The 14,676-nt window shown below is 41.2% G+C and overlaps 1 protein-coding gene across 2 annotated transcripts in view; it reads left to right on the top strand.

The window, feature by feature from the left end:
• Positions 1 to 14,676, top strand: part of METTL24 (methyltransferase like 24) — a 47,166-nt gene that overhangs the window by 8,018 nt on the left and 24,472 nt on the right. Inside the window, exon 2 of one of the 2 annotated variants that reach the window (XM_050315884.1) lies at positions 11,957 to 12,055. In XM_050315884.1, coding sequence (XP_050171841.1) covers positions 11,957 to 12,055 — 99 coding nt within the window. Of the gene's footprint in view, positions 1 to 11,956; positions 12,056 to 14,676 lie in introns of those variants that run through there. The other variant, XM_050315885.1, reaches the window with a different exon arrangement.

The following is a 14,676-nucleotide window of genomic DNA, read 5'->3' on the forward strand; positions in this document are numbered from 1 at the left end:
TCGTGGCACAGCTTAGATAAAAGACTTGACACATAGGTGAGAAAGTCTGTGTGAACCACCACTAATCTTTGATGGCATCCGCAACAACCCCCTCTTATCGCTTGTTCTAATATTAGCTTTGAGCTGTGTTTGTCTTGGATGGGCTGTTCAGTGCTCCAGAGCTGTGTGCAGTGGATGTGAGTCATTTAATCAACTTGAGTGTTTTTGTAGCTAGCAGATATGCACCAGGATACTTTTGTGTATGATGAAACGTTGTCCAGAGCCCTTCCGTGTTTCTAAGTGTTGGGATCAAATGACATGCAGTTCAGTGGAACAAATAAAGGGGGGAAGAAAGGTTTGATTTAATTTTTCTTTCAGTTGTTGTATATAGCATATGTATCCTGGAATACGTAACATACATCACTCACCCTGATGTTGTTTATGTTAGTGTTTTTGCCTACAAAAGTGACAGGGTGAGGTGCTGCCCTATTTTGAGTTAGCAAATCTCTAAGGGTAATAGAAATCATGTGTGTACATGGACCAATGCCTGGGGTAACAGATAGATGAAAGCCATGATTTTAAACTCACTCTTACAGCAACAACTGGGTCCATTTAAGCAGGAGATGATGGAACTGTTCTCAGCTGTTTATGCAGTGCTCAGTGGAAGAGTTTGGATTTTCAATGACACGTTTTTTTCCCCTTTCTGACCTTCTCTTTGGTCTTCAGTAGGCTTGCTTTTGAATATACCATCAGACACAGGTGCCATCAAGAAGGGCTCTATCTGTGAGGTGTTCATAGACTGCACTGTCAAAGAATGGGTGGTTTTCGTGTTCTCTGGTCATTGCAGACCCCTTGAAAAGCATAAGTCCCGGATCCGGTTCTGGGGGATCCTCTTGGTGATTATTTTGCTTTCTTACTAATTTTTTACAACATTTAAAAAGAGTCCTGTAATTTTTGTCCACCCTGACTTGTGTATAAATAAAATCAAAAAACTTTCCTTATGTCTTTGTGTAATAATAAATGTAGTAGTTCCAGCAGCTGATAGGACATACACAGAAACCTTGCTTCTCACCAAAGTCTTCTTCATATGCTTTGCAGATGGGAACAAAATGGCTTTGCAGAGTTCTTCAAAAGTCAGTACCACAGAACTGTTCTCGCTTTGCAGATCCCAAATCTGGGGTACTTGTGATGAACACAGTTCCTGCTGCCACCTTTCCCTGTCATGCAGTGGGGACTTCTCCTGTTTCTGGGAATGTAGAACCAGGAGGACTTTGGAGTGAGCTGTTGGCTTCTGAAGCCTCTTAGGATTGTCAGGTCAAGCCAGCTGCTTCAGATTGTACATGGAAAACCTCGAGGTTTACATGCTTGTTGCAGAAGGAGCTAACCAGCAGCTCATTTAACAAGTGACCCACTGAAGTTTACTTTGGATTTCACTTTCTGAAAGATTTCAGGTGCATTGCTGTAGGCTCTTCTGGAAGCAACAGAATTCTGGGTTGTTTCCAGGACTGACCTTGTGACTTCTGCAAACTGAAGGAATTGAAACCTCTGCCCTTCTCAGAGTGTGGAAGACAAAGTTCATGGCCCTTGAAGGAAAGACCTGCAAAGAGCCAGTTAGGCAACTAGTCTCTCTTAGGGATATTGCTAAAATGGTGGACGTGCTGTGTGTTCTTGCTATTACTTTTAATGAGGTAGAGTCACTATTTTTTGGTTTTGTGATAGGGTGATCTGCTGGGGAAAATTAGCCTAGACAAAATTATAGCAAAGAAGCAAATATCAGTGATGTGCCAGGGGCTGGACCTGTCTGGGAAATATATGCATTTGAAAATTATGTTAGAAGCCAGAAAATGTTAACATTGCAGAGCTGCTGTCGCTGCTTTATCCTCCCCCTGCTTTGCCTCATCTGTCCCCAGCCCTCTTCCTCTTTCCTCTCCTAGCAGCTAGCTAAGTCAAATAATCAACTGGGGGCTTCAAAGTCAGTGCCCTTTTATTTAGCGTCCTCTTTCATATTTTACAAAGAAACAGTGTTTGAAATGCGAGGAGGAAGAGATGGTGATGCCTATTGTCTATTATATGTCAATATAATGTTTAATATTATCTGTCACTTAGAAGCCTAAAAATGATAGGAATCATTTTCAAACTCATGCTGCTCCCTGGAGAGTGGGCAGCAGTAGTGAAGGAGTGAGATTTATCCCATAGATAAATGCCACAGGGTAGGAGCTGTCTGGAAAAAAACCCCAAAGGTACAATAAAATTTGTTAGTACTGATGCCATGTCTCTTTTTGGGCTTTCCTCATGCTTGTTCTGCAGCACTGAAACATTCAAAGAAGTGAACTTTGTTTCATCCTTAGTAGAGCGAAGCTACCACATCTTGTTCCTTTTCTCTAGCTAGCTCTTTTGAGAAAATTAAACAAGAAGCAATTATGTGTCAATTGGCTGCTGCTGAGCTGATGTGTTTTTTCTTAGTTCGATGTCTTGATTAATGGTTTGATCTTGCAATTATTATTCATTATGTAATCTGTGATGTATCATGAGTTCAGGGTCGAACCAATGCTGTATCTGTATAACACTCAGAATTAGGGATAAAACATTGGAAAATATCCTTAGTTAAAGATGATGGTGCATATTTGCCCAAGCCCATCCTCCATGGGTTTATTATGCTTGGGTCTGTACTTGTACTTGAACAAAAAATAAGTCAAATTTATGTGCTTTGAAATGACCTTGATTTTCTTTTTTATAAATTGAAAAATAAACGTGTCATCTTGTACTTAAAATCCTAACAACTTGAAAGCCAGCTGTTGTTCCTTTTCTAGACAGAGGGAACTAATTGCCCAACACAGTTTTATTTTGTTTGGAAGACTTTTACATAGCTCTAGACTAACGGCAGTAATCCATAATCATATTAAAAACAAGAAAAGGAGTATGTTTGTAGACGTTTAAAGCTAGTATACATTTGCTTCTGTGAAGCTCCATAATCTTGTTTTATTAACTAATGCTTTTATGAAATAAGGAGTTGAAGAAGAAAAAAATAAAGTCTGACTTTTTTTGTGTTCCCTGGCTATCCAGTAAAACCCAGGACAATCAAGTGAAACTGATGGTGAGTTGAAGGAACAGTACCTAGGTACCTGTTGTAAATATTTTCTCTCTTACCTTAGGTTTTACTCTATGAAATCAAAATACCTTTAGAAGTTACTCAGCCTTTTGGTTTACCCATGAATAAGAGTTAGTGTTTACTTACTTTATGAGATTATAGATGTCAAGTGACAAATACTGCCCTCTACTGCTCCTGGGCACAGAATGTTGTCCTGGTACTTAGCCGGGAGGGGAAGATGAAGGGGAAAGGCTTTTCTGGTGCTTCAGATCTCCCTTTAGGGTAGAAGGTGTGGGCAGCCATTTCTGTTTAGACATTTGCACTCCACTTGGATGAGGGAGAAATCTGCACAAGTGTGAAATGCTCTCATTTGTGTGAAAGCATTGGTTTTACTCTAAAGCACATTCTTTTTCCTGAGTTCTTAGCCTCAGGCAGAGGCTCTGAAGTCAGTGGATAGGCTGCCAGAGGCATCCCTATCTGTAAATCACAGTTAGAGTGCTGGAATTTGTACAGAATAAACTTAGCTTATCTGGCTAGCTGAGTATTTACTGATGAATTCTGTATGCTGTGGTTTGAATATTGAAGTCAACCTAGAAGAAAATAGCTTTTCCCCGCCTCTATTGTATGTATTACGACGTCTCCCATATTTTCTCAGCCAAAGCACTTCATCTAAAGCAGTTCTGAATACAGGTTGAAACCGTGGTCTTGCCTCTGCTTAGTAGAAGTCTGAATTTGACAAGCAGTGACCAGTAGTTGCTGTATCTGTTTCTTGCTGTTATCCTTAAGTGTTGGCAAAGGCATGCAGGCACTGGAAGGAATTCAGCTGATTGAGCTGCTTAAGCAGTTTTGAGAATTTACTTCCATAAATTTCAGTCTGTTCTGGCTCCTGGTTTTATCTCCATCAGATACTGTATCATGCTGTCAGCCTCTGGATAGTTCTGGAATGCTGCTGCCCAATTTATTTATTTTATTTCATTACCATAGCAAAGAATCCCCCTTGACTATTTGCAAAGCTGTATGTCTCTTAGCAGAGTAAAATCAGTCTCTCTTTTAATAAACATATATTTCTCCCTGATGTTGCTGGGATTTCCAATGGCAGAGCTGTTGGTCTCTGGTGACCTTTGGAGGCTTGGAGTTCCCTCCACAGTGCAACTCTGCCCTTTCCTACCTCTGCAGCTCCCAGCTCCTTTGGCTGCAGTGGATTTATTCCTCAGAGGTAACGAGGAGTGGTAGTTATGCAGTGTAAATAATAAATTAGATGCAGCGCTTTCTGAATTTGTAAGTACCTACAAATTAATATTTTGTCAAGTCTTCTGAAACCCATGCTTCCTGTAAGTCCCAGTTCAATCAGGGTGATGAGCCCTGGTCTGGTGGTGAATTTACAGGGCTGTCCACAGCAGCTAATTTAAACCTGTTGGGTTCCCAATACCCATTTTACTATGGAAGTTAGGGTTATAGTTTGTATTCAGTGGAGCATTAGTCACCTAAATTCCTCTACAGATCTGGTTTCATCCTGTGCATTTTGGAAGGTGCTCTTTATTTTTCCAAAGCCATTTCTTCATTCCTGCAGTGATGTAAATTCTGTCACACAAAGTCGGTGGCAAATCATCCTTCTTTCCTGCACTCGCTTTTCTTATGAGACACAATTATTTAGGGGAAAAGGCATAAACCTAAAAGTAGAGTTGGAAAGAGCTTGAGTGTGGGCTCTGTGTGTAAAATGCTGAACCTCCCAATGCATTGAAGTTGTTGGTGTTTTGCATGGAGGTCGGTGTGTCTTGCCTGCAGGTTAGGCCAGCAGTTCCCTGGAGAGTGTGAGAGCAGTAATTTGTATGCGTGTGGCTCGATTTCATACCATCAGATGGGAAATCAGTAGCAGAAAATAAACATCGGTATTAACAAAAGGAAAGCAGAGGTGAAATGCTTGTTGATTGCTGCCTTTTCAGGGGTTGTTATGTATTATGTATGTTCAGACTGATTTCCTCTACAAGGGTAAAGACTTTGGTTTTCAATTACCATGCAGTGACTCAGAGCTTTTCTAATGAGAACTGAAGTCAGAAAAGAGTTTTCTTTGTTTCAGTGCAAAACCTTGCTTTTTTCCTTTTCCCTGCTAACCCTAAGAGTTTTACTGAAGGTGCAAACTGCAGCCTTGGAAAACAAGTACCAATAAACTGCTCTCAAGTGAAGCTCTCTGGGCAGCATTCAGAGCTTCCTAAGTTGACTCTTGCAGCACTCACATCCTGCTCCCAGGCAGACAAATGTGTGCTGCACTGCAGAGGCTTAGAGGAGATGATGCACAGAGTGAGGAGCTAGAGGGAGAGTGAAGTGCATCTTAGAAATTCCCTCTTCAATAAAATAAAACACACACCCCCAGACATAGAATTCTTCATATACAGGTCATGTCGGAAACTGATTTAAATTGAAGACACACACTTATTAATGCAAAAAATGCTCTTATCATGGGACTGGTTTCCATAGGCAGAATTTACTTTGTAAGCAGCCTTCCTGCATGGGAAAGCCTGACTGTATGTGTTACAAGTTGCTTGATTATCTTGGCACAAAGCTTTTGTTCCTCAGCCTAATGTTCCAACATAAAATCTTCAGGTAAGATCATGGAGTGGATCCTCCTGGAAGATATGTTAAAAAAAAACCCAAGTTGGTCAGGGACAGCCAACATAGCTGCACCAAGGGCAAGTTGTGCCTGACTAATCTGGTGGAGTTGTACAATGGAGTGACTGCATCAGGGTAAGAGATATGGATGTCGTCTGCCTCTGAGTTCCTTCCTCTGAATTGGAGAGATACAGGTTTGATGGATGGACTGATGGATAAGGAATTGTTAATAGTCAGTGGCTCAGTGTCTAAAGAGACCAGTGTTCCAAAGAAGCCAGTAATGAGTGGTGTCTGTCAATGGCTCAGTGTTTAAGGAAACAAGTAGAGAGTGGCGTCTGTCACAAATCTGTACTGGGAACAATGCTATAACCTGGTCTAGTGGAGGGTGTGCACCATGGAAGTGGGTCATACTAGGTGATATTTAAAGGTCCCTTCCTATCCTAACCATTCTGTGACTCTGTAACACACCACAATTTTATAGCTCTGGAATTTACCTATGGAAGGGACTCCCTTTGTGGCCTGCTCATTCCACTGCACCATCCAGTGGTGGCCGGGTACAGAGGAGGCTGTGTGCAGAATTGTCACAGATGCCTCTGCTTTAGATAAACTCAGAAAAATAAAAAAATGGGGAAATAGAAAGATTTCCTATATTAATTTTTTTTTCCAGTTCATCATGGAATTTGTACAATGTTGGAGTGGAAATTCTCAGTTTAGTACTAGATGTGACCTGCATTTCCCTGTGGTACACTCAATGCCTGGTACCTCAGAGGGAATCTGACTGCTTTTGTCTCAATACAGGCCCACCATGCAGAGAAGTGTATGTAGCAAGTTCTGCACTATGGTTTCTTAGGTGAAAACCTTATATGTTTAAGAAAGCCAAACTACAAAATAAAATAGAAAACAATAGTAATATAAAAGAAAGGAAAGAAACCACTCAGACATGTAGGTATGGAATATCTATAAAGCAAATTGTGTTAAAAATTAATTCACTCAAAGTTTTAAATATGAGTCTGATCAGATCTCTTTTGTCTGCATAAACCTTCTCTCAACTTATAGCAGTTGTGTGGGGGGTGAGAAAAATTGGCCCAGAAGCAAACCCACGACATGAGCCTGTGAGCATCTCTGCTACTTCTCAATTAACGATGTAAGGTAGCATGATTTTGGGAGTGTACCTTATGATGCTGATTACATTTAGATAAAGGGGACTGTAGGAACTGGCCTTTCTCAAGGAGCTCCTTGCCAAGGCTGAAGGCATACTTGTTCATCACTCCTGACACCTCAGCTTTGAGGTGGAGTTAGGTTTACTTGTGCCACGTATTGCTGCTCCTAACATTTGGAATTACTCAATCTTGCTGAAGAATGAAGTGCAGCTAACTGTTGTTTTAGGCTCACGACTAAAGAGTAGGCTCAGCCCTCTAAAATACATGGCTTTCTGCAGTCTGGCATGTGTAATAGTCTGGGCTGGGGTTTCTTTTCTGTGGTGTTGAGCGTCTATGGTGTAGGTGTTTCTGAGCTCACCCTTCGGGCTTCCTTTGCAGGTCATGGAGAGTCGTGGACTTTTCCAGTGCTTGACTCATCTACTTATTTTAGATGTCTATTCTATAGTGAGATGAATCATTCCATTAAAGAGCCTGTCTGCCTCATCTGTCCTGTCAGATAACTTAGCTGCACAGCCCACTGTGGAAGCTTTGTCCATGGCTGTCCTTACTGCAGGAGCGTTTCTTGTTGTCAGCAAGAGGAGCAGAGTGCCAGGTTTGGCTGCCTGCACCCTCAGCAGTCCTCCTACTCATCTTAGCAGGCTTCACACTTGTTGTGTGACCCTCACGAGGCGTGTTGGCATGTCCTGTAAAGCCAGTACTTGAGTGGGCTGCAACACGCTGCTTTCACTATTTAGGGTACTTTTGAATTGAGGGAAAAAACCCAAAGTAGACCACTCTGAAATAATATGCTTAAGGCCACAGGTGCTGCAGTGGGACCTCAAATAAAATTATGTCCAAGCTCTGTAAACCATATCTCCTCTCACAAGGGCAAGCCTTCAGGAACTCAATGGAATTTATTGCCACAAGTGATTTCCACTCACATTTGGTCCTGCCTCAAATGTAAAAAAATTATTGTTGCATGATTTAATCAGAGGATTTCCTTAAGACAGCTGTGTATATATTGACAAGTCTTTTGTTTCTTCTTTGGAAACAAGGGACTGCTTCATAGGGTAATGGAATTCCCAAGTTTTTGTTTATAAACACAGCTAATATGTTTCTGTATTTTAATTGGCCACTAACAAGGAGGGAGATTAAAAGAGGGAAAAAACAGTTATTGAAAAAAAGATGGAAATATGCAAAACTTACTAATTCCCTTTCGAATGTAAGCAGAAGGGGAGGGAGGGGTTGAGCTTTTTGGATCAGTGCACTGAAATTAGGATTGGTCTGGAAAGAATTTAATGATTTGTGTGTTCAAGTTTAGGCTAGAAAAGCCAGATATTTTGCAGACCTACAATTTTGAGACCTGCTGGTTTGTGAGCCCTTTGCACATGTTTATTTAAATTTTATATTATGATTTGAGATTTTAAATGACAGTCCTTTAAAAGTATGCCATATGTGTACTACAGATTATTAAGGGATTATCAGATGACTATCGTAGATGGCTATGAGGAAGAAAAATCTAGAAAGAAGTGGGCTCCAAAGACAAGTCTCTGCAGATTACTGTCAGATTGGTTTGAAGGAAACACTAGTCCTTATCCTTAAGTGTGAAGTATCTGGGTAAAAAATCAGACCTTGAAATGTGTCCTTGTTTTCCTAACAAAGCAATGGCATTGCCTTAAGATTTTCTTTACTCTGTGGTTACCTCATGTGGTGAAAATTTAGACATCACCCTGAATAACAGTTTCAGGACATCCATTACTATTTTGGAGTAGCTGAAGTCAGTGTCTGACCAGTGCTCAAGATAAAGTCTTGCTGAAGACTGATTTTTCTTACAATGCTGATTTCAGGTAATGTGTCTGTTAAGTGAAGCTGTATATAGAGGCATACTTCAAGATGTTTGGTATGGTATTTTTTAAGTGGCATTGTAACTTTCCAGGTACTGTCATGCTGCTGTTTGGGAAACACAGTCATGGTCGGATGAGTCCTTACCCTAGGGAGATAGCCCACCCATGGTGATAGGCAGAGATGTAGAATGGCTGAACCCATTTTCTGGCTCCTGGGTGACCTTACGGAGGTCTGTCATTTCACATCCAAAGCCGCATAATATGGATGTAATACCTCCTTTGTTCCTCTGACTGTTGTAAAGCCTGTTGTGAAAGGAGCTTGTTTTGTACAGCAGCCACAGGGACGTGCTCTTGGTTACTCCAGAGCTTGATTACTTCCACAATACAGGTGAGAAAATCCAAATCATGATGCCACAGTCAGGTTTCCTCTGAGTAAATAAAATTGCAAAGCTGAGAGGGGGAAAACTTTTCAAATAAAGATCATTTGTTTAGCAGGAATAAAGCTGGTTTTCAGAAAGCAGTTGGTCCACAGGGACATGGTGCGTTTTATCTGTAGAGTTTATTTGAGAAGGCTTACATGGAAACACTATGGAGCAGACTGAAAATTACCTGAAAAACTATAAACAAAGGCTACCAATGTACATATGGAAAGGCTTTTTCAGCAGGTTATTTTGTGAGTCCTGAACGTACCTGTGTCACATCTCCAACATCGGTGAGTTACCCACTGGGAGCGTGCGCGTGGTCCAAGGGATGTGCTGGATTTTTATCCCAGTTTATCTGTGAATCTATTCAGCAGCTGTTGAAGTGCTCCACAGAGATGTTTAGTAGGTGTTAGGAGCAGATCTCTCTAATGTATTCGTTAGTGGATAGAAATAGGCTGCTACTTCCTAAGGAGCCAGGGACCAAGTGTGAAGTTGGAGAACCTATTGAAAAGAATTGCCATCAAACAGAAGCCTCAGGTCTGATCTCTGTCATAACAGTGGCATTTATGCAGTGCTTTTAAATTTAAAGAAGTATAGAAAAGGTTATGGTTTTCCTTTTTTTTTTTTTTTTTAAGTGAGACTGCCTTAGTAAGTCACTGGGGTTTTTATTTCATTTTCGTGTGTTTATTGATAGTTTGGAGTCACTAGGAAGGCAGTTTGTTATCTTTAAGATTTTAAGAACCTAAGAGTAAGCTGCAGTGGCTCTTGTGTATTGCAGTTTGCTGAAAAAGAACCTCATTCACGTGGTTCATTATAGGGATTTTTTTTTTCCTTCCCTCTGTGCAGAGGGAATTCTTGCTGAATAGTGTCACAATGGCCACCCCGCAATTCCTCTACTTAATGAGCTACTTCTCACACAAATAGATTTCAGAATAACTGGGCACAGATGTCTAGGTATCTGTGTGGTTGGTAGGTGGTTTGGTGGGGGGTTTTCTTGTTTTGGTTTTTACCCCCCCCCTTCCTTTTTTTGCCTGAAAATGATTGTCAGTCTTCATTTTCATTTCAGCTTTCAAGCCTGTTGAAACGGCAGCATTCCTGTCATTGCAAACGTTATTCAGCCGTGTGAACTGTGACTCATTCTGAAAGATTACACGCATTTCCCTCCCTGGTGTGCACCTATCCTCCTGCTGTTAGCTGTTTGCAGGCTGCCTTCTGCAGTCAGAGGTCAGGGGTATGTGCTACTGCAGAGCTCCCTTGCTAGCTTGCTTCCAGCCTCATGCTGTGCAGAGTATAGGAACCCTAGGCAGGAAGTTTCAGGGTGAGAAATGCTACTTTTGTCTACTTCGGGAGGGGAGGTGTAAGTCTCAAATGTCCATTTCATCATCTCTTTACAGGAAAAAAAACATCAGAGTAACCCCTAAAGGAACAATAAACCTCATACAGACCTCCTGGCTCACATTCACTCTAGACTATGTTTTCTTAGGCTGCAAAAATACCAGTTTGTGATATCAGCTCAGGGCAAACTCCATCTAGTCTGGTGGTCTATTCTCTTTAATAACCTTTCTTTTCTAGTTTTGCCTTCTTTTTCCTGTGTTCCACTCTGGCATCAGAGGATCCCCGCTGTCATTGTGCTGGCTCTTCTCCCAGTGCCACAGACCAGTCCTATCTGGTGGCTCAGCACCTCACTTCTCTGATCTGTCTTCATCCTCTCTGGCTAATTGCTATTTCCTACATGTTTTCCAGGGCTTCTTTTGAAATAAAGTCCTGTGGGAATCCCAAATGGGGTTTCTGATTGTATTTTATTGAATGTCAACATGAACTTGTGAGGGAGGAACCCCATTATGGAAGCTCAGTTAATTGAGGATGATTAAAGGGAAGCTTGACTCTACCTGCCCAGCCGTAGAAGTGAGTTATGGTGCCTGAAGATGAAAAGCCGTGAGGAATCAATCTTAATTTAGTACAATTTTACACCATGCTTGTATTTTTCTCTGCTTGAGGGCAAGAGATGACAAGTCTAAATTTCCCAGCATGACAAAAGCAGGCAGAATTTGGAGAAGGTGGCACAGATGGGAGCACAGAGCCCTGTTGCTTTGCAAGCACGTGTCTGAAAGACCTTTTCTGTCCTACTCTGTCTATGTGGGAAGTGTTTCTGGAAAAGCTGACAGGATCCCTGAGGTTCAGAGCTGAGGGGCCTTGCAGGGAATGCAGAAAGCACCCACTGAAGCTACTTCCTCGGGGCTACGAAAATGAGGAGTGGTAGGGCTATGGGCAGCCACACTTGTATTTTTTGAGGGGAAGCAAATAATTCTGGTGTATCTCATCTGGCCATCATGGGAAAGGAAGAGGACTTTTCTCAAAGACAGCAAGAAGCTTGCTGTTCAATAAAATCTAGATCTTAAAAAGAAAAGACATTGTTTGCAGGGGTTTCCTTTGGTGATTAGTGTTTACAATCCAAGTTCTTCTTTCAGTGGACATTCAACCAGAGATATATGATAACCATAAAATTAAAATGATACCACTATTTTCAGATGTTTTGTTAGAGGATTTAGTTGCTCAGATCTTTTTTATTTTTCACGTGTTTCTGCAAGCCACAGCTTATTTGGGTGTCCTAGAATAACTAGGTTGACACATATGTCCTGGATGAAGAGCCCTTTCTTTCTGAATTACCTACATCTGTTTTCAAAGCTGATCACTATAAATCATAGTTAGGTGCTCTTTAATTGTAGATCAAACCCTGCTTTATTCTGAAATGTCTTTCATGTGTAGACAAGCCTCTAAGAAACTTTTTGTTTGAAATTAAATCTCCTTATTTCATTAGCCTTGCATGTTATGATTGTACTGCCTTTAAGGTGCTTTTTGTTTTGATTTGTTTTACAGGCTGTAAGATGGCACATTGAACTGCAACCATGGGCAAGTCCAACTCCTTCCCTCAACTATGAGGCACTGAGGTTCCTAAAGTACATTAGCACTTCTCAGGTATGTTTTTCATTTTCAGTCTCCATTTAGAAGGTAGTTTGCCTGCCACAGGTTGTTCCCTCTTGGCTGAGGAATTAACCTTGCACCAAACTTCTTTTGAAACTGTTTTATTTCTGAAGTTGTTTAACCTAGCAGTGATGGTCAACATGAACGTAAAGGTCAGAACACAGGTTAGAAAGAATGCATTATGTCCTTGCTTTTTATTTTTGGATGGGTTTGTGTACTGACAGGAGCGTGGTATGACTGAAATTCTAGACATGGTTTCTCTTCCTCTCTCTCTTTCTCACTCCCTCTCAGATAAAGAAAAATACAGAGCACTCTATATTGACAAAACTGTGTATTTACCCACTCCACCTCTCAATAATAATGGGATAACCAGGCTCATTTTACTTAAAAAGGATGCATTTGAGGTTCCCAGTAAAATGAGAGTAAGGCATCAGACCCTAACTTGGACAAGTTGTTTCAGTGATACTGGTAGACTCCTGATATTTTCAGGACAAAAATGATGACCTGGAAAATTAGTGGGCTTATGTGATTTTTAAAATGTGTCATTTTATCTAAATCCAGATTGTGTTTGAGGGTTACCTACAGCATTCAACTCATATGGAAATTGGCCCATCATGTCTTCATAGGGGCATCACTTATGCACAACAGCATTTATGCATGTATTTCCTTGAATAAAAAAATGGAAAAGGTGCTAGATGCTCACAGTTCTGACAGGGCAGCTGCTTTCAGTACCCAGGTCTATCAGCAATTGACCCTTGAATACAGATTTAAGAGCACCATTACTTACACTGGAGAACAGCAAAAAGCCTCAGGTGCTAATGTCACTGAAATGTCATTCACATATGAAATTCTTTGTTGATGCAGTGCTTTCAAGGCTGAGACGAGATTCATTTGAAACGCATCTAAAAAGGAGGGTAGTCGAGTGTTCACATATCCTCCAGCTTGTGGGTACCCCTGGCTAAATGCTCAAGAAAGTGACATCTGTGCTGCCACTCAGGCCAGCACTGAGAGGGCAGGAGGCAAGACGATGCATGTGGGGACAGCAAGAGATGTGTGTAGAGCTGCTTGTTTTGTTGTACAGAAATTTAGACTGCAGCAGACATACTGAGTTTGAAAACATCCTTCATCTCAGTGACTTAATAAACAGTGGCAGATGCTGCTAAACTCTACTAGTTGGGTCAAAGCCTACAAGGACATCAATTAATGGAGAGTTTATTGCTTCTGACACACTAATGAAGAAGTTTTGCTCCCAGAGTAACTGACCTTGGTTGGGGGAACAAGTATAAGTGAAAGCAAAACATTAGAGAAATCTCTGTTTCTGACCTGGCAGATGTTACAATATTAATAACTGATGGGATAGCACCATAACTGGTATGAGCACTTCCGAGAATGGGATCCTGCTTATGTAGATGAGCATGGGATCTCATTTTCCTTGTTTGCTGAGCAAGTGTCTACTAATTACTGTGCCTGAGTTCAGCTCCCTGCCAATAGTGTACGATGGCTTAAACTGCTGGAGGGGGAAGATGCCGTGTCAGCAGTGTCGAGATGTGGCCAGAAAAAGCTTTTTCAGTGCTGGTGTCTGATGATCAGAAGAACCATCTTACTTGTACTGTTGTTCATATGATAGTAGTGAACAGAAGCCCAGAACAGGATTTGAGCTCAGTGCATCGGGGTCTGTAAATCATACAACAGACTGGTGATGGTGCTAAAGGCAGGTTCAGGTTTGGTTTGTGGTTTTTTTTTGGTTTGTTTTTTTTTTTTTTTTAAATTTTTGATAGCAAGAGCAATTAAGTAGCAAGAGCTGTTAAAATTGCTCCAAATTCTGCTATTGTAATTGCTCATAATGCCATGAGTCAACTAAGTGGCAGCATTGCAGAATCTTAGTTTTATGTAGAGAGTACATTATTCTTCTGTGTCTTAAATTAGGGCTTATTATTGCAGTGCCATTTATTCCTTGATTGTTATGTGACTGAAGGGAAATGGGTAGTGGGGTGCACTGCAAATCATTGCTTAAAACTTAGTGAATCCCGAGAACAGCATGAAGAGATGATATATTAGCTTGAATAAATTTTCTGTGGGAATTATGAGCTGAGCAGGAGCAGGGAGGTGGTGATGAAGTGTGCAGCTCTTTCAATGTGATGCTTCAGGCAATGATCTTTCAGAGCATAAGCTTCTTAAAGAATTAGAGTTTTTTTACTTGTTATAAAGTACCTGGTGGAGAGTGCCTACCATTTTAAAGGCTGGGTTCCAATTTTTACTCTTACCCCTGTGTAAAATTGTTTCATTTCTCTGGTTCCAGGTGGAACCAGAGCCATGTTTTTAAGTTTGGCTAAAACTGAGAACTGAGTTTGGGCAGTCTGCTGTAGAGGAAGGAAGGAGCGAGCAAGATGAGAACAGTTGTTCAGGACTGATGTTTAACCTGGTTTTGCCTCCACTACTCTCCTTCCCACCATTTTAGTTTTTGGCTTTCCAACAGTGCCAGCTCCCATTCCTGCAGCTAGGGTTGGTACTCGGTGCAAAGGACAACTTTTTGTCCTGATGCCTCAGCTGGGTTCCTGCAGCTCTTCTCAGTCTTTGCTTTCCTATCTGTGTGTTAAGCAGCCTGTGCCCTCCAA

This window comes from Myiozetetes cayanensis, unplaced genomic scaffold (genome assembly GCF_022539395.1).
Source record: "Myiozetetes cayanensis isolate MyiCay16 unplaced genomic scaffold, myiCay2020 scf2-11, whole genome shotgun sequence".
Taxonomy (NCBI): domain Eukaryota; kingdom Metazoa; phylum Chordata; class Aves; order Passeriformes; family Tyrannidae; genus Myiozetetes; species Myiozetetes cayanensis.